Below are 20,658 nucleotides of genomic sequence, written 5' to 3'. Positions count from 1 at the left end.
TCTGGACCTGAATTATAGGGGATAAAAACTGACATCACTTCTGTTCAGTTTAGTTCAGTTCCTTAAAAACATTGAGAAACTGCCAATTCCTTTTTTCTGTGTCATTTTTTTTTTTTACATGTTTTTCCAAAGGTTTATTTGCTCAAATGTCATTTTGAAACTGGGCTTGGAACATTATCTTACTGCTATTTTCTTGTGTGTGATCCTTTCCCTTGTTAGCTGTATAACTTACAAATAATAATAGAGGAGGATAATACTTTGCACTCACTCTCTAACCACTAAAACCATCTCACTTCATTAGGAGATTTAATTTTAACCACACACAGTGAATGGGTATTGACTTTGGTGTCCCAGCTGGATGGCGTTCAGTGATTGCATTCTGTTGAGCCACTGCTTTAAGGAGCCAGCGTATTCTTTGCTTCCTCTCCTGGATTGTTGTTTAATGTTGCAGGCACCATCCTAATGGCTCCCTTCAGTTTCCCTCCAGAGAAGGCTACAGTGTGGTGGTGGCTGCAGTGAAATTATTCCTATGTATATTGTAACTTAGTAAAGTGTTTTGAGGTTGGAAGCAGACAGGCATGACATAAATCAATAACAATAGTAGTAATCTTTTCTGCACTAGAGAGAGATTTAAAGCCAGAGACACTCTACCCCAGCCAGTTTTAGGAAGGATGTGAAGCATCACTGTAGTGCTGAGAGGAAAGGCCCCTGTCCTTGGCTAATCATGCCCTCAAGTCAAACTATACACCCCATCGTGGAAATAAAACTTAAGACCTGCCTTGGTTTTATACCTTTAAAACCACAATCAAGATGGTCTACACTCATATACAAAATAACTTGCCACAGTTTGAAACTAAGGTGAACCTTATTATACAACATCTTGTACACACTGTCGTGTTGTTACTGCATGATGGTTTTTTACCCCAGAGCTACGCTACTGTAACTGCCTTGATGCAAAAAATCACAGCAGCTTCATAATCCAGTTAGGCACCACTTAACTTCTAGGAGCAGTCCCTTTGGAGCTGGGTAGTAGGTGCTTGTAGGGCTTTTAAGAATTGCTGTCTTTCACCAGTTAGCCTTTCTGATGGGGTTCACATATAGCACACAACACACGCATAGAGAAATCAGTTCAGTTCAAAGAAAAAATTACACATTTTCTGCTCCTTTTAAACCTGATTATTGTTTTGCTTCTACGATGAATAAGTATAGTTTAACCTCCTCTTATTGCATAATATTTTTCATCTATTTCCCATCAGAAGTAGTCATAATAGTGCTCTAATCCCCAAGTATAGGATAAGGAAGAAAAATGGACRCCGTGCTGAACATTACCTACTGAGAAGGACCACCATGTAATGGAAAATCTGCGTTTATACTTTATTTACAATTTTCTGAACAAACATCTATATTCCTTTTTGGAGAAAAATTGAGGCAGCTTCTGTAACCAAAGTTGAGCTAATTTATTTAAGAGACTGCAACTATTTATCTTTGAAGAGAGAGAAAGAGAAAAAAATCTGAGCCTCCGTTTACGTGGTAAACAGAGCTGATCTACTTTCTGTTTGAATGTAGCTGTGGACTCAGATGCCGTGCTATTTTCCAGATAGCAATGCTAAGTTGTCTAGGCCACTTTAGTCCTTGTTACCTTTTTTGCTTGTTCATTATTGTAGCAGAATATTTTATGTTTGTCAGGATTGCTCAACTGCCTTCTAGGATTTCTGTTGGATGGAGTGAAGATTTTTTCATTTTCTATGTCAATGTAGCTCTTAAAAAAAAAAAAAAAAATTCAGCCAGCTGAGCTTAGATCAGGAAAGAGAGTTACGTGTTGCTCAATTCTTGACAAAAAATCACTTGCTGCCTCCCTTCCTCCTAGCCAATTTGTAGTTCTTTTCAAAATTTTTTGCATTAGAATAATTTAAATTGTTTTTAAATCATTGGTTCAGCCCTAGTCAGATGTGCAGTAGCCAAAATATGTTGCTGTGTGGTGGATGGTTTGGTGGCCTGGATGGAACGTGTTGGTTATAGGCAAGTACATTTGTCCAGGAGAGCTGGCGCGGTTTGGTGTTATCACTGGAAGCCTCAGCCAAAGGAACAGACTAATGAAAAGGCAGCTCAGAACACCAAACCTAAAGGTCAGCATCCAAGATCACAGGATGAGGAAGTGTGCCGAGGTGGGCCTATATGTTATATGTTTTGTAGCTCAAAAAAATCATTGTCTGAGATTATCAATTGACATCTCACTGTGTCAGTGGAAATCTGTCATTGAAAATTTCTGTGTGAAAAGCCTCAAGAATTTTATAAAAACTGTCTAGGAATTTTGTGTGATTCTGCATGTTTTACTCRCATGAATAATCCTTCCACAACCAAATAATCTCACAAATCTGTATGGGCCTCTGATTATCCCTGTGTGCGTGTGCACGCGCGCGCGCACACACACACGCTTAAATTTGTAATTGTGTATTTGACTTGTTTATCTGTAGTAGACTTGCCATATTTGATTGAGTTTGGATTCTTCTGTAGCAGTGATCCTTCCAGTATTGCACAGGCAGGACCAGTACTGTGTGGGTTTGGCTCCACACAGATTTGGCTAGTCCATCAGGTAGAGTTCACACAAAGGACATACTTGTGCATATTTTTTTATTTATTTGCAAGTATATATATGTGTGTGTGTAAAATATGAGATATCTCCATTCCATCTTTTCTTCTACTTTGTTGGTGGCTCTTCACATTGCAGTGTCACACAGAGTAGAAAATAGGAAGCCTGAGCTTTGTTTGATTTCTGGAAGAACCCTGGTTATGGAAGTGAATGCTTGTGGAAGTGAATCTTATGTATGAAACTGTGCTGCTTTAACATTAATATCTATACATCCTTATACAGTAGGTGCTATGTCACAGCCTGATCCTGTTCCAGTTTGTAGTGGAATTAAGTAGCATTCTGCATTCAACTTGATCTTGAAACCTTTTTCACTTATTAGTCAAAGTTTCTATGTATATTTTGAAACTCATTCTTTCTTTCCCCAGATCAGTTCTTTACTCCATAAAAAGCAAAGAGAATACATTTCTTTGTAAGACATTTGAATTTGTCCTGCTGAATAGGTGTGGTCTGATATTTTTTACAGTAGTTCATTTATGGCATTTTATTAGGTCTCCTGGGCACTTTATTTGCACATTACATTTTGGTAGCTAACAGGACTGTGCAATTTGACTTCTATTTTTATGCATAGCAAGTACAGAAATGTTTAAATGTTAAAACAAACCTTTCTATTTCTAACTCCTTTCAATGTCTGTAGTATGCATTGGAGCTTAAAAAAAATAGAAGTTCTTAATTTTTCTGTTAAGTCTGCTATGTATTTAAAGACACCTTTGAGCTTGGATTACATATTAAGTGAGGGTATAATTAAGTAATGTAGTTGATCAGACACACATTATTCAATTCAATCATTCTTTCCTCCTGCTTTGTGTTTTATAAGAATTTTGAACAGCAGCTCAAGATGAATGGCTATGAGAAAACCCAGACGTCTAGGGTCTGGTTTTGTCTGTCTTTGGTGCATCTAAGAAAAAGGCTCATATCATGATGTGGCTTAATTTTAGACATCACTTTACCTTTTACATTTGCTTTGACTTAGCAGCATTAATAAGCATTTTTAAAAATACTTTGCATGTGGCTAAGCATTAAAGCTTCCAGTTTATAGGCAGGGAAACTGGCATAGAAGAGGTGAATTTCTTATAGTCAGTGACAGGACTGGAACCCAAGACCTTCTGTTTCTGTCTTGAAAGAGAATCCTTCTTTAGCAGATCTTTTGATCCATGGGTTTGGGAATACTTCCTTACTGCAAACTTAACAATGTTAGCTGCTAATAAGATTAAGTTAGCAGAATCTCTTCAGAGGGAATGGGGTAATGTTTCTCTGCTCACCGCCTTATTTCTGAAGTCTTTTCTGGTCCATCATGGTCTTTCCTTGTCCACTTACATGTGTAGAAGTTCTGAAACATAGTCAGTTTACTTGTCCACCCAGAACCTGATATTCTTCTAGTGATTAGATCTGATGCACAGGACTGATAAATGAATGTAAATTTGAAATCAGGCCCTTAGATCTTGCTTCAAGATCTTACCAGGTATATTGGACATAAACTGCAGGGTTTATTGCATTCATGCATGAGTGCCCAATTAGTTCATGCATGAGTACCCAACGAATTTATGCATGAGCACCCAATCAGTGCGTGCATGAGCACCCAATTAATTTACTCATGACTRCCCATCTGGTTCACACATGAGAGCCCTATTGAATCATGGGAGAGCACCCAATTGGTTCATGCATGAGCACCCAATTAGCTCAYGCCTGAGTGCTGTGTTGGGCACGCATGGCAGATTTTGGTAGCCCAAGGCTGCAGTGGTGCTTGTGTGGGAAGATGCCAGGAACTAACAGGTGCTAGTCACAGGCAGGCCCAGCCAGCTCTGAAACCAATGAAAACACTCCATCACACCCCGAAACATCAGCTCATCAGAGGAGCCCACAGCACCCCAGCTCAGATTTAAGAGCAGGAGCCACTAGGGGAGGAGACACGTGAGAAGACACGTAAGGAGACACATGGAGAGATGCTTGAGAAGACATGGGGCTGGAGAAGTGCTCTTGGAAGGAGGAGCTCCATGCCCAAGGGTGCACCTTTGAGAGACTGCAGCCCATGGGCAACCCATAGCAGGGCAGGGGCCCCCAAGGGACCACAGCCATGGGCAACCCACACCTGAGCAGGGACAGTGAGGAGCAGAGGAAAGCCAGCAAGAAGCATGGAGGAGTGGCAGGCACCACCCCACCCTCCTGTGCTGCCCATTGCCTCCCCAAAGGAATTGGGAAGGACTGAGCACAATCCATGGTGAAAACGGGAAGTAGAGACTATGAAAGAGGGAAGATAGGTGTTTGGATAAGCTGAGCCTGGGAAAGGGGGAGGAAAGGTGTTTACTTAAGTGTTTGTTTAATTGTTTGTTTTCTTTCTTCTCAATACCTGAATCAGTGATTAGAAGTTTGTGTTAACTGTCAATAAATTAAATTAAGTAAAAATTCCCCAAATCAAGACTGTTTTGCCCATGACAACTGGCTGCGGTGTTAGGGAGAGGTGAAAGCACTTTAAATTACTGTAGGTATTAGTTTAGAAAGAAATAAATGCCTTAAATGTAATCAATTAGCATCTATTCAGATAAGGCCCTCTTTAAAAAAAGATTACAAGAGAACCAAAGGAAAAGCACTGGAATCCCATTAAATAGGCTAATTGAATACAGATTTGTGTATTTTCTCTCTTTGTTGACACTGCTGTGCAGTGTTCCACTTTGTGAATGTCTTGTACATTTTGATAAATGACTTTTTTTTGTTTGCATTTTCCCAACTGCTCATTTTTAATCGAATTTTAATGTATTATGTTTTGGGAAGAAGCTGAGCCTAACCCATGCATGCTTCACACAAATGAGTAGTCCTTACTTTCATAAGCTTCCCCACTGGCTTTGGTTACACAGATTACATGAGTAAAAACTACCCACTGGGAGTGGAAATCTGCAGAGTTGGAGCCTGAGCCTGTTACACCTTTCTCTAGCCTTTTTGTGAGAGCTTCATTTATTCTGCAGTCCCCTTTCACAGTTCTAACATGTATTTTCTCCTGATTTCCTTTTTGCAGCAAGACTGGGTTTATGGTATTATAATGTAGAGTTCTACATTAGCTTTTTAACCACTGGCCTACATTGGAAGGTAATATGCACCCCTACAGCATGTTTTCTTAGTTATTTATAAATGTTAGTAAGAAATTTCATTCGCACTAACAAAAAGGAAAAAATTTCCTTCTTCCACTGCAGTAACTGACCTCACTACGAACAGATAAAGAATTGTTAGCACTTGGACAACACTAATTAAATACTTCAGAGAAAACAGTCAATCCTTTTCATATTTTCTGTTGGTGAGAATTTTACTGCAAAGCAATAAGAAATGATATGTCATGTAGGTAATATATATCTGCCATAAAATGAACTGGTGAAACCATGATCAAGCAAAGATGTTTCTTTGATACCAAGCCCATTGTCATAGTGCCACCTATAATAATCTATTTTATGCCTTGATTTTTCTGGCCTCAGTCAAAGGAACATCCAGAAACAATATCACAGAAAAGGTGATTTAACTTCATCTGTTATTATTAGCAGACATAAAAGGTAAAGGAGCCCATAGCTGTTTGGGAAGAAGCTTTACTGCAAATAAAGTAAGTATTTGAGTATTTAAAAAATTCTCAAAAACTAGTAGTAACTTTATACCCATACCCCTGGACGTTTCAAATGAAGTTATGCTCTCTAGGCATAGTTTGCCATACTCTTTCATACTAAAACACAGTAATGCTTTATTTACTTCAAGTGGACACAGTGGTTCATCCCTTTTCTTCATTCATCTTCAGCCTTATTAATGTTTCTGCTGTTCCAGTACAAAAAGCCTTGAATAAGTTTACAGAAACAACTGAAATGATAGATTTTGGATCTCCAAAATAAAGACGACTGCTATTTAAGACAGGTAGGAACTCAGTTTTTAATTTGTGTAGTACCTAGAAGTCGTAGTCCCAGGCCATGACTACATTGTTTTAACTTCTGTGTTTGCACAGCAATATGCCTAAATCCCTTAGGCACTGTAGTAAATTCCAGTCTCCAAACAAACAAATGAAAAGTTCACCTGTCCCTTCTGTAAATGTTGTGGCTTGTATCATATTGTCCCTATCTACACTCTCATCAAGCAAAATGCCACTGACTCTGGACATTCTGAGTTACCCTGCATTTACGGATGGATTACAAGCTTCATATGAAAAACGGGAACACATACAGACTCCTCAGTGCCAAACCCTTTTTTTTCCCAGTGGAGGCACCATGCTGGGATCCCTGCAAGTACTGCATGCAGTTGGTATGACTTGTCTTTCTGCTATCATTCTTTGGAGAATTTCCAAACATGAAAGATGTTAACAGAGCCAGAACCCAAATCTGCAAAAATTGAATAAACGCAGAGCTTTTTTGCAGTATTCAGTCACCTCTGTTCTCCATCTGAGATGATGATGCTGTGTGCACCAACAAACTGATTTCTCCTAGCTGCCTTGAACTGTCCCTTCTAGGCTGAATTAAGAAAAGATTTAGTAGTCTGAGTTACAAAATGTTTCTTTCAGAGAAACAGTAATTCATAGACCAAGATTTGGCAACAGTGTCCTTAGGGAAGCCTGTTTAGCTTTTGTTGATACAGTGATCTAAAACAGGCCGTGCAGTGATTTAGTATAGGTGATATTGGGATGAAAGAAAACCTGGATTTTCCTCTTACAGCTGACTGCTATTTGAGTGCTGCAGAATCAGCTATTGTTATCTTTGCCCCCTGAGATACYATGCCAATTCCTGTTTATCTTTCTTCTACACGCAGTCTTGCTGACTTCAGGAAATGATGGATATTGTATAAGTAGAACCCAGGACTGACTTGTCATCTAGGTCTTGAACTGCTAGACAGCAGTGGATGGGAGTTTGCCCATCTAATTATGCAGTAATTGTTCTCTATGTTCCTGAAAACTGTCAGAATGAAATAATAAAGGGAGTGGTATAGTAGTTTGAAATCAGGAATTTTCCAAGTTCCTTCCTGTGTGTTATTGATGATCAGAATTTGCACATTTGATCGTATGCATAAAAGCATCTGTCTGTGGTGTGTGCTCATTGTTACCACGGCTTCAGGACATAAGGAAAAGTGAGAGGAAGAGCTGTTGCCTAACTTAGATATTATTGCCCAGGAACTGGAGAAGATGGTATGAACCAGGACTACTGCATTCAACTCTGTTATGTGAAGGTAGCTTGCTGTGAGAGCCATGGCAAGTCACTTATCTCCTTAGAGACCACAGTTGTAACAAACAGGATTATAATACGATGTAGGGAGCATCTAAGGTTCAATTCATTTTGAAACCCTTATCTGAAATGTATTTTCTGTATGTCTGAAATGTTTACACAGGGGAAACTACCCAAAAACCTCATACTGCCTTTCCTACGAGTTGAACTACTGGAGGAGTAGTTTGGTAGTTCAGTTTGTGATAATGAGAGAAACTTCTCCAATGTAAGCAAGGTCTGTAAGCATGTTCTGTCTGGTACTGATTGCCCTGAAGTCTTGTCAAGTCTGAAGTTTAGCGGTTTCTACGATTATATTAATTATTAATTAATATTATATTATGCGGGTGGTCGGCTTTGTGGGACCTCTCTTCACTAGAGTTATACTTCTGAGTCTATATTTAGGAACTTTCATCTTACCTTTATTCAGACAAATGACAGTGCTCAGTGTCCTTGAATCAAGCTGCTAAGACACTACGAGTGTAAATTATTGTAATTATTTTTTAAAGATCAGCAGACAGAAAAAGATGTTGTAAAGGGGTTTCTGGTTTTAGGGCTTTCACTCTTTCAGTTTTACATTTCAAAGGAAGCTACAGAGCAATGTAATTATTATTTGTTTGAAGGTCCTTGGAAACACTAGCTAAGATCACAGCGTCCTTGAGCCTTAGGCCCTGGACACAGGGAGGAAGGGAAAGAGAGAAAATCCTTGCTCCTGAAGAGTCTGGGTTAAAAGCTGTAGTGGCACAATGGTTTGCCCAAGGTCACACAGCGAGTCCATAGCAAATGCAAGAATCAAACCCAGAACCCCAGCTCACTACGCTGTTCAGTAGTCCCCATCAACTTGGCAACATATAAGTCATGTCCCTCAATCTAATTAATCTACACAGTGATTCAGGGAATAATTGAAATGCAAGTAAAAACAAATGCCGAGAGAAGTGACAAATTCTACTGTGGCTTGGGCTATTTACTTAGGGGGAAGATGCCCCTTTCCTGAAGGGATCTGCAGTAAGGTTAGGAGATGTTTTGTACCTTCACTTTGTCACTTGTCTGCCCGTCTGTCTCTCTGATGAGCTGTTGAAGATGTGCTCAGTATACCAGAAAGATAGCGAGTGGAAAAGAAACAGGTGAAAAGAAGCTTGTCCCTTTATTTTTAAGTGCATGAATTGAGAATAAAAAAAAACTTGGCCAGAAGTAAGTTACATAACTGAAGCCAGTCTAAAATTATGTGCCAGCAATTTACATGAGTTTTATGTAACTGTTTATACTGCTGTTTATTTAAAAATTACTACTTATCTTGGCGACCGCAGCAACACATCGTGCATTTGCAAGCTCTGGAATACAGGGCACCTTCATTAAAACACATAGTCACCAATATATTAAACACAAAAAAAAACCCTTGCTCTGACATAACGTGAAGTGTCAGATGGAAACCCGCAACAGCGAAGACATTCAGCGTTCAAGACAAAGCAGGCCTTTCGGGTGTTCAGAACAGGACTGGAACATGCTCCATCCTTAATTCACCCAACAGCTTTCAGGTCCTTTGCAGCACAGTTGGTGCAGTCTACAAGACCAGCTCTTGTTCCTGGGCTCTTATAAAGGACCTTCTACATCTTCAAGTTTTTATGCTTGAGCATTTTTATGTTCAGCTTCTAAAATGCTGAGGTTAGCCTGCCTTTTGTTCTTTCTTAAAGTCCCAAGAACTTTAGAATTACACAGACAGTTGGTATTTTTATTTTACTACCAGAGCAGTCTCTCCCAGAGTTCACTTTCTTAAAAAGTGGGCAAAGATTTATCGATGCCTTCATGCTGGCTTGCTCATGCACAGTGACATCATTTTTAGGTCTAGGTTCATTGCAAGGGTAAGACCATGGACGTGTAGTTTTCTACAGGTACCAGAATGAGCTATGTACATCTGACATACCCAGAAATTCTTAGCAACACTGGCCTAATAAATAGGGATACAGCACAGGTCACAGGAGTTTGTCTCTTCTTCTTTTGGGGCCTGTTGAGTGAACAAGATACTGTTTCTCCTTGCCTTCATTTTCCCATCTGTAAAATAGGGACACTGGTATTCACATCTTTCTAAAAGGACTAAAACCTGATAAATGAGTATAATAGAGTATTATTTTTAGACAACCATTAAGATAGAAAGCTAAAGCCTGGCAGTGTGTAACAGGGAATGTAAATTTAATAATTGGTAAATGACTTAAGTCAGTTTGCACTTTTGTGGCTTTTTTTTAAAAAGCTATACCATGTCATCCACTTCTCAATGGAAGCAGTAAAATGATGGAAAAAAATGTCAGTTAAAAACAAAAGTAAGCAAAAGAAAAAATCCAACTTGTTATGAGTTTCTTTAGGAAGATAGAAGTCAGAGAATGACATTCTATCAAAAAATAGCAATGTTTCAGTGCATCCAAAAATTTGAAAAATTTCAGGAAAGCAGGTGAAATACTGTTGATATGTTTTCAGAAGTATTTTGAAACAAGGGGGAAAGGCACCATTCTAACACAGCTGCTCAGAAATGTTTATTTTCATTTATGGAAATTTTTATTAAAACTGAGGGGCAGGGTTCTTTCCAAATGTAAAGTTTTTAAAAATATGTATTTAAAATTTGAATTTTGAGAAGCTTTGTATGCATCATCTTGTAAGGTACATATGCTTTAAAAGGAGGGCTCTCAGTCATAATGAGTATTGTAACCAGGCCTACAAGCTAATATCATATTGCTCATATATTTTCAATTTCATGGGACTCAGCCACCACAAGGTAAGCTAACAAAAAAAGAGCAAAGTCCTGGCATTACTTGGCTCTGCAAGGAGAAATGCAACTGATTTGCTGTCTAGCAACCAGCGAAGACTAGGCTGGGTCTGGCGATCGGAGGGTTACGCATCTGCGCTGAGCGCCGTTGTGAACGGACTGGCAGAGCCGGTGGCTCTCCTTAGCGAGCAGTCGTCCCTCGGGGCCTGGGAGGTTACAGTGTCCCCCAGGAAGGGGATGAAGGCGTGTGCCCTGAACCTGGGGTCTTACTAACAACRTGAGTCAGGGCAATAGTTTGTCCTAGGACAGGACATCAGAGTAAAACTGTGATTTATTACTTCAAACGCCACCTCCTTAGGCAGTGTTACTGTGACGGCTTTATAGGCAGTGACAGCCTTTTCTTGCCATTATGTATTGCTTAGTGTGATCTCCCATTGGTAACTCAGCTTCTTTCTTTGAACTCGGTGGTCTTTGAATATTTCTGAGAACAACGATTAYGTTGTGGCTAGTCATAATAATAGTATTGTGTTGTTCCTGCTGTAAACACATATGCAAAGATACAGGATTAAAATCTCATGTACATTAAGGCATTTGATTTCTCTTCCGGCAGTGTATTAGGATCTCTGAATATTCAGAGCACTTTTCTAAATGCTGGTGTAAAAGTGGAAGAGCTAAGAGAGAGAGATGTGTCAAGCACAGGGCTGCAGTGTTTTCTGGTAGGTGCTTAAAGCATAGGATTATTTGTGTAAACTACCACAACTTAAATATGCCTCTTGAACTACCAGTTTATGTCTGGGTACTCTCCAGTCCATAGAATAGCTGAAAATTAGGGAAGCTCAAAGGTAGCTTAAAGCTGCCTCTTTCTTTCTCCCTTGGCTCTTGTTCTGTGCTGCCTGGAGCACAAGCCTACTGCTGCCTCTCAGGCTGAGCAGCGCACTGTCAGTCATGCCCGTGGATGTCACTGAAGAAATGGGATTTGCTGGCACAGTCTGTTCTGAGATTGTGACACTGTCTTGCTTTACATGAATCTTTGAAAAGACAAATGGCATCTGAAGTGACTGCAAGTCTGTTAGTAACATATTCAGCAATTCGAGAAAGGCTTTTCTGATTTATCCTTTTGGAAAATGGAGAACATGTCTAAGTTAGCAGCATGTGTACAATGTCCTCAATGATTTAATACACTGGAGTTATAAAACCCTGAAAATCGTGGTTTACAATGGAAACTCTGACAGGCCATCAAGTTTAATAGTACTTTTAGGCACTGTTATAATTAAGTCATCAACAAAAGCTCTACAACATGGTACAGTAGCAGTTTCTACATATTCTTATTAGTGTATAGAGATAGCTTCCATTAAAGGTGGCTGTAATTAGGTATTTTAAAATCTATGGAAAATTACAAAAATATATACTGAAAAAGTTCAAAGACAATAGACAAAAACAGTATCATTTTTCTTTGCAGAAAATATGAAAATGTTGCAGAACGTACTGTGCATTCACAAAGTGAAATCACAGAAAGGGAGTGGCAGAGAAAGGAAAAGTGAGTTGTGCTGTTGATACTTCAGCAGTTTTAGATAAATGCTGTATATGCTGAGAAAAAAAATCTGTGACACCTTTTAATATGAAAATACCAGTAAGAGACAATGAACTTTTAGAGTGAGAAGATGAAGCTTTCACATGCTGGAATTAAAATGCCTTCTGATGTAGTCTAAAATATTGCCTCCAATGCCAATACATACATAAATAAAGCATCTATAAGCCATTTTATGTATCTTAAAGGAAAAGCTTTGGGCTGAATAATTCACCAGTTATTTTGGTGTAAACCCAGAAAATCGATAGTATTTTCCCATGTCTGTAGTAGAATAGTTTAGAGATGAATTTCACTATATTTTTGATAGGTTTGTCTGAAAGCTTGAATATGAAGATTTTTTAAGTGAACAAGTTATTAAATCCCGGAGGTATGACTGTGGGATTAACCTTAAATCTAATCATGGTACCTGTCATTGCTAAAATATAATTTAAGAAAAAGAAGCCGTTTTCCTGTCTGCAGTCATCAGTTTCCCGCTTGCATGTATTCTTTTTTTTTTAAATGATCCTGTAGTTCGTCATGGTCTGTTTGATACTATTTTACATTCACATTGATTTTTTTTAAGTAATGAGGAGGCGTACTTACAGCAGGGTGCTAATTTCATAACCTCTTAAGCAGGAACATGAGCAGGCTCTACAAGTTGATGGGAGCACTTTGGTAAAGGTTCCCTTTGTATTTCAGGCTGCAGGACTGGCCTCAGGACTGGTTGGGAGGGATGTGTCAGCCCAGTGCCAGTTAATTCAATTTGAAAGTGGATAAACTTAATAGGTCCTTGTGGAGCTCTGTAATTTCAGTGACCACAGCAGAACCGGACATGGACTACAGAGCCAGAGCCCACTGAAACCAGCGAAGAGACTTTAGTGAGTGCCAGATCTGGACCAAAGCGGATATTTCTATATGGAACAGCCAAGGCTATGTGATGAGAGTTTTACAGYGCAAGGGAACCCAAAGGGCTTTCTGCAAGTGCCCAAGCCTTCCTATGCAGATCCAATTGCAGAACAGCGCTCTTTGTTGGTTTGGATGTATAAGATGCCTAATGGCATTAGCAGGTCCAAATCTTCTATTTTCTGCCACTTCACTTTCTTCAAAAGGAAGCTGCTTAAATGAGGGCAAATGTTGACTGAATGTAATTTGTATGCCAGTGCATTTTTAAGCATTCTCTTATTAAAAGCTTTTGAGTAATATTTTGCTTTTCTCTCTCTCTCACCCACGCACAATCATAACTTAATTACTGTGCAAAGTTTTGCTAAATGTTATTTTGACTTTAAACATTTTCGCATGGAATGGGAAAATCTGTAAAGTGATTAAAGTATTTTGATGTTTTTGCTTGGACAGATACCTGATTTAATTTTCTCTTTTTATTTGTTTCCTAGTGGAATGGAGCTGTTCAGAAGACTTCTGTCCTTTGGTTGGCGAAATAATTATTGATAATCTTCAGTCTTTGAGGTGTACCATCGCGGGTCTCAGAACAGTAAGTGTCAAATGTTTCATTTAGATCTTGTTTCCCCCCACCAATGATACAAAGGCAGATATTTGCATCCACGCCTGTTGGTAATAACTGCAGAGTGCCATTCCTCTAACAACAAGTTCCAGTCATTAAGCATAATAGGTCTGATATCCATAATCGGAAAGTCGCAAAGGAATARACAGACAGCATGAACTGTTTTATAAGTTGTCATGTCATGAGGAGATCAGAAAAGGCTGGAATGAAAGGTACTGTATTCTGGATCATAGGATAATCCTAGTGCAGATCAAAGGCTCTTGAAAGATCTAGTCCTGACTCTGATGACCAATAACTAAGATAATTTTTTTTCTTCTGCTTCTTCCAAGAACAAGATACATTGATGGAAGTCATTTTTATTTTTGTTCTTTATTTTTGTATAAATGTTTTGTACTGATAAGAACTGGGTAAGCAATGGAGAAAGCTGATGATGATTCTTAAGCAGAATAATTCTAACTGTGTGTCTGAAAGCCTTTTTTCTGCTGGTTGTTCATGACCATTTCTGCAAGCACATTTTGGTTCACAAAATACTTGATGAAAATGAATCTTGCTCAAAATATACACAACTATTTCCACAATCCACCATCCACTGAACTGGAGTCTTTCACACAGAATCACAGAATGGTTGAGGTTGGAAGGGACCTCTGGAGATCATCTAGTCCAACCCCCCTGCTCAAGCAGGATCACCTAGAGTACGTTGCACAGGATCACGTCCAGGCGGGGTTTGAATATCTCCAGAGAAGGAGACTCCACAACCTCTCTGGGCAACCAGTTTCAGTGCTCTGTCACCCTCACCGTAAAGAAGTTTTTCCTCATATTCAGATGGAACCTCCTTTGTTTTCCTGTCACTGGGCACTACTGAAAAGAGTCTGGCCCCATCCTCTTGACACCCTCCCTTAAGATATTTATATACATTGATAAGATCCCCCTCTCAGTCTTCTCTTCTCCAGGCTAAACAAGCCCAGCTCTCTAGCCTTTCCTTGTATGAGAGATGCTCCAGTCCCCTAATCATCTTCGTAGCCCTACGCTGGACTTGCCCTTTAATCCTTACCCACAAGCTCTCGACTCGCTCTTCATCCACCCCTAGGCAGAGCTTGATACATTCCAGTTGCTCTCTCACATAAAGAGCAACTTCACCACCTCGCCTTCCTGGCCTGTCTTTCCTAAAAAGCACGTAGCCATCCATGACAGCATTCCACTCATGCGAGCTATCCCACAATGTGTCTGTAATTGCAATGAGATCATGGCCCTGCGACCGCACACAGATCTCTAATTCTTCCTGTTTATTCCCCATGCTGCGTGCATTGGTGTACAGGCATTTCAGAGAGGTAATCAAACATTCAGGTTTCCCAGGAGGATGCAAGAGGATCCTCCATAGCCATGTCCTGTGCGCACTTCCCCGGCTGCTTGCACCCGCTGGAGGCATCCCGACTTGAGCCGTGTTTTGCTGACTACCCTGTCACTATAACTCTCCCCTTCCCCCAACTTTCCTAGTTTAAAGCCCTCCTTACCAGGCTGGCCAACCTGTTAGCAAAGACACACGTGCTCTGCTTAGTGAGGTGGATCCCATCTCTCCCCACCAGTTGTTGATCTTCAAACAGGGTCCCGTGATCGTAGAAACCAAAACCCTGTTGCCAACACCAGCGGCGCAGCCAGTTGTTAACTTGAAAAATCCGTCTGCTCCTCCTCCCATCCTTCCCCCTCACTGGCAGGATTGAGGAGAARATGACCTGGGCTCCCAGACCCTCGACCACCATCCCCAGAGCTCTGAAATCCTGTTTGATGCTTTCCTTTGAATTCACTTCACACTGATTCAGGCCTAAAAAGTTATAGTACGGGGAGGCATGTGTGTTCAAAAAGCCCTTGGCCAGTGCCCCAGAACATGGGTTTTTACATGGTTGACTCTGCTCTTAAGTTGAAATTCATAAAATGAGAAGAAGCTAAGTGATGGGCACAATATAAAAAGCTCCTATATAAAATAGAAAATAATTTTTCTCCAGTCTTTTATCTGGAGAAATCTTTGATTTGAAATACATTGTTTTTTCAGGGAGCTGAGCCACAATATGCATTTCCTGTGATTTTCATTTTTTAACAGCAACACAGAGTAATTTTTCTTAAGTTAAAAGCTACAAACTTGCACAGTCACTTTCACAGGCACATATCAAGAACAGTGCAGCGGAGGGTGTTTGTCCACGCTCTCTGAATTATGTAATTTTTTTAAATTAAAACCTAGATTTTTTACAAGCACTCTCCATTGGCCTAAATTTACACATCAAAATCAGTAATAAAGGTCTGACCAGCTTCAGTGGCAGCCAAATGAAACTTCTTCAGTCTCTGTGCTGGCAGATGGACTCTGTCAAATACTACAGGGGAGAGGGGATTTTAAGTCTGATTGTAAGAGTTCCCAGTGGTCTGCTTTGGTAGAAGAGATTGCAGTTCCTCAATTGGAATTGGTGTACTCCATTAAATCTCAGCAAATCACCTGTTCTGAGATCTTTGAACTATATTTCAATCCATCATAATGCATCTGTTGACACACCTGAAAGCTACTTAGGAGTTTTTGAAAGAAAACAACTTTGGGAAGGACAGCTATCTAGTTRTTATAGCTAAGATTCCAAGTCAAGCGCTGGTTTTGATTTCAGTTGTTTCCATTTGCAGGGCCAGAGGTATTATGTACATGTTTCAGCATACAACATGAGAGGATGGGGACCTCCACGCAAATCTACTCCTGCATATGCTTCTCCTTCAAGTAGGTTGAGTTTGTCTACCCTCCTAGTTTGATTAATGATTTTGCTTTTTTTCACAGAGAAAAAAAAGCCAAGTATTCTGGAGTCTCATAAATTTAGTTGGCATGTCATTTAGGAGGAATGAAATAAATAAAATTCAGCTCCGTCCCCCCACCCAAATAAGCGAAATAATTCTATATGCATATTTATTTGCCTTATCTTTCATTCTTCTTCAGTCCTTTGATGGAACAATGTCTATTTAGTCACTAACCTCACAAAYACTTAAGACAAATTAGAAAGATTTTGACCTTAATTTCTCTTACTAGAGTTCTGCTATTTGGAACTTCATTTGTGACATTATAGATACCATTCACTGGCCAATTCTGGCAGATGTCAGTTCCTGCTGAAGTTGGGGGATGCATCCAATATGTAAAGTACTCTAGTGCAGTCTTGCATATTGGTAGGATCTAGCCCATAAGCAATAAAATGTTCAAGACACGTCCAAAAACCTACCTGCCTTTACAAACCTATGATAAGTTTTCTCATACTCTATTAGGACTATGATTTTTCCTTTGCAGTTTCTAATCTGTGAAATCACATTCTATTGTTAGTGACTCTTCTAGGCTTAGTGTTCACTGCTGAACTGGCTAGGCAAGTTACAGCTTCCCTTGTATTGATTAGTGCAGTAAAATGGGTGTTTTTTCTTTTTATTTTATTGCATTAGCACTTGTTTTTATTAGGCTAATGTAACAATTTAATAACCTTCATTGCTAATGTGAGAAAATAATGAAAGCTGTACTGACTCTTAGTAGTGGTAACAGAGAGGGTTAGATAAATGAGGCTGTTGCAGTACTATTGTCCTGTTTTGCTTCAAATTTTGCTCTCATATACCCCAGAATAAAGCCAGAACTATACTAAAGAAATCTTCTGTTTGAGAACAAAAATACGCTACAGTCCTTGGACAAAATTCTACTCTTGGTTACGTGGATGACTCACTACCATGAAGTTGTTTTGAATAACTCAGTGACATGCAATTACATTGACTTTATGCAAGTGTAACTGCACAGGATTTGGCCCCACAAACCAAAAATTTCCATCAGCTGAGAAACAAGACTGTTTTACAGTAGTTGCCTGTTAGTCAGCTAAATATACCAAGCAGCACAGGGCACTCCTGGCAAGGCATATAGCATTTAAGACTGTAGCTTTGTATGATAAGAAATTTTGCTTTGAACATATTGCATTGTCTTCCCTGCCTATTTCTTGTCCACTGCTTTCAATCTTTTGGAGTCTGACAATATGGGCCAGTTCCAAAGCTTTGGGAAGTAGGGGAAGGTTTCCTGCAGATTTCAGTGGATCAACACAAGAACTACCTAGACAATGAACTTCATTTTCCCGTGTTTAGTGTCTCAGGAATTCTGGGCTCTGGAGTAGCAAAAAGTCCTAGAATTGTCAGAATTGTCCACACTGTCATGTGCAGCTGCTCAGAACTCAGGAAGTCCCTGTCTCTGGGGCTTGTAGCATCCATTAGAGCACTACTGAAGTGCCTTGGACCATGAGTGTGGTGGTGTTTTCTGAAAGGTAAGCAAGGCAATAAAAGGAGTCTTTTGGATTTCCCTGTGGGAGAACAGGAGCATCTGTTCATAGGCATGGGAACTTTGGAGAGTTTGTGGCAAAGAGCAGTGTTTCTTCATGGCTGTATGTGTATGTGTTCTTTGTTGGTGAACACTGAAGCATTAGGCAGGCTCAGCTCTCACTGCATATAGCTGGCAAGAATGTGGTGTTTTCATTAAGTATCCTTAGTGACACATGCTTACACTTAACAGCAAGTGAGACCCTCAGAACCTAAATGTAAATTATTTTTATTAAGTAATACTAATATCACAATGTTAGCTTGAGGGACAAGATGCTGTTTACTGATGCAGTTACTGGGGGCAGAGTTTATCCGCCTGGCTGCCTTCACCATTGGTTTTGAAAACTAATAAACAGACTGTGTTTGGTGAGAAGAAAGCAACCTGAAATTACACTGGTGTTGCATAACAGAATATGGCCCTAAGCTAAAAATTAAATGTAAATACATTAACACTCTACAAAAGTGTTTGTCATGGCAGCCAGAATATGCAAGGGAAATGAAAGCTTCAGGGCTTAAACCTGATCTATTCCAATCCCAGAGCATCAAAGCTCGGTGACATCCTTGGAGATGCATCTTTGTAGCATGACAGTGAGCACTTGCCACTGCCTGCCCGTTTCCCACACATGGACTCTAGCAGCCTGAAAGCTGTGGCCAGTGTTGTGTAGCTGGTCCAGGAAACCATAGTAGACAGTAAAATTTGTAGGCTTATTGATTAGCATGTGAGTGATGGACGAAGGGGGCTGGTCTGATTTCCGTGTCATTTGGAAGGTAGTCAACAATCCAGAGGTCCAAAAAGTTTGGGAACCATGSGGTTAGAGAAATCGTGAGGTTGTTCTAAACTCTACTGCTCTCTCTCCCCAGACAGCTTGGGGTTGGTGACTTCTAGCTGATTCTTCTTGGCTGCCCACAGGAGATCTGAGAACTGACCTCCTCACACAGAGCTGTAAATGCAGCTGGCTCTTGATCTCCGCAGTAGCATACAACATGCAGGATAGCCACTCTGCAGCTGTTGCGACTGCCCACAGGCTATCAGGGTAGCCATTGCCTTCTCTTTCCACCCATTTATATCCCTGGCATAGTGAGCCCATTGGAAGGAATGTTTGACTCTGAACTTGCACTGTGAACTAGAACTGTATGCTTAGTGAGTGAGCAAACAGTTTGGTGGTGGTGGTGAATACATACACGGCCTCTGTGCCAGCAAGGGGGAAGCAAGTCTCCTTTGCAGGCAGACGGATCTCTTAATACCCTAATCAGCCACCACTACTTTGAGTCAGGAAACTGTGGTGGGATAATTTTTTCTCATTATAATAAAAATATAAAAACAGTTCAAAACTGGAATTAGAAGACTCCTCTCTGATACACACAGTTTCATCCTTTCACCTGTGATAGGGTTGTCTGTTTTTTGGGTTTTTTTGATTAAGGTTGAGATTGTAGCTAGCAACAAATTAGGATGAAAACAAACTGTTTTGTAGGTTGAAGGGATGTGGGACAGAAACCGCAGCTTCTTGCCTCATGAGTGCAGTGCTGAGCAGACTGTAGACACGAGGGCAGGAATTGCCAGCGGTCAGTCCTCTTTGCCGGGAGCAGCTTTTCAAAAGTGCTTTTAGTCAGAGCATGCTGCTGTGGCTGCAGAGCTCGCCCTGGATGTAGGAAGATGTTCATTCTCTGCTTTACAATGGGTTTCCTGTATAACTGCAGGAGAGTCATTTAGCCTCCTGGTGCCTCAGTGAAACGCAGAAGAAGCAGTAACGTCACCTCAGTGAGGTATTGCGAGGGTCAGTATGGTGACGGCTGAGAGCAGCCCTGACACTGCAGTAACAGGGGCCATTTAGGTACTGAAGAGAAATAGATGTTGTCTAGCCAGTCACTACAGGAGCTTCTGGGAGCTGATTGTGAGCTCTTTGTTAGTAATCATTATGATTAATTACCTCTCTGGCATGAGGCAGAGGAAGCTTATTGTAGAAGTAACAACAGCACACTTAAAAACAACTGCCATTTTTTCCTGCATGCCCAGATACAAGACTCCTCTAAAGCCAAGAAATATCAGAGGCAAGAAAATATTTTTGAAACTTTCTCCTGCTCCTTTGTGTTTCATTTCTGTTTATTTCCTTTGTTCAATAGACTGGAAAGACTGCAGTGGAAGAGAACCTCGGCACAGGGGACACACTGAGGCCCTGGAACGTCTCCTTCAGCAGGTTCGAGCAGCTCATCAGCATTATAATTGCAGAGGTAAGGATAAATATCTATGTGGTAGGGCACCAGCTGAAGCCTCTGTGGCGCCTGTAATTTTAGCAGTTTTCTAACTAGGTCATACCTTCTCATTCATCAGGAAAAGAAAGATATTAATATTGGCCCATCTGGAATCACTTTAGTGCACTATCTTGCTCTTAACCCTTGAAATTAGTTGGATGAAAACATCTGAAAGCTAGAATACACACAAGCACAGACACACCCTCTCTCCTTCTATGCTGTACGCATCTATTGATTTGTTTTTTCCTACAAATCATTGTCACACAGGATTCCACTAAAGTGTTTCAAGGATTTCTCTTTTGTTTTTTCATATAAATACTTTGAAAAGTTAACAACTGTCTTGGATCAGAA

At 40.1% G+C, this 20,658-nt stretch overlaps 1 protein-coding gene across 1 annotated transcript in view; it reads left to right on the top strand.

Moving 5' to 3' along the window:
• ANKFN1 (ankyrin repeat and fibronectin type III domain containing 1) overlaps positions 1-20,658 on the top strand; it is a 66,360-nt gene that overhangs the window by 16,535 nt on the left and 29,167 nt on the right. The window contains exons 5-7 of the mRNA XM_026067579.1: positions 13,574-13,671; positions 16,360-16,450; positions 20,179-20,286. Coding sequence (XP_025923364.1) covers positions 13,574-13,671; positions 16,360-16,450; positions 20,179-20,286 — 297 coding nt within the window. The remainder of the gene's footprint in view (positions 1-13,573; positions 13,672-16,359; positions 16,451-20,178; positions 20,287-20,658) is intronic.

Source organism: Apteryx rowi, unplaced genomic scaffold (assembly GCF_003343035.1).
Source record: "Apteryx rowi isolate R43461 unplaced genomic scaffold, aptRow1 scaffold_26, whole genome shotgun sequence".
Classification (NCBI taxonomy): Eukaryota; Metazoa; Chordata; class Aves; order Apterygiformes; family Apterygidae; genus Apteryx; species Apteryx rowi.
This window is presented reverse-complemented; position numbering and strand designations above follow the sequence as displayed.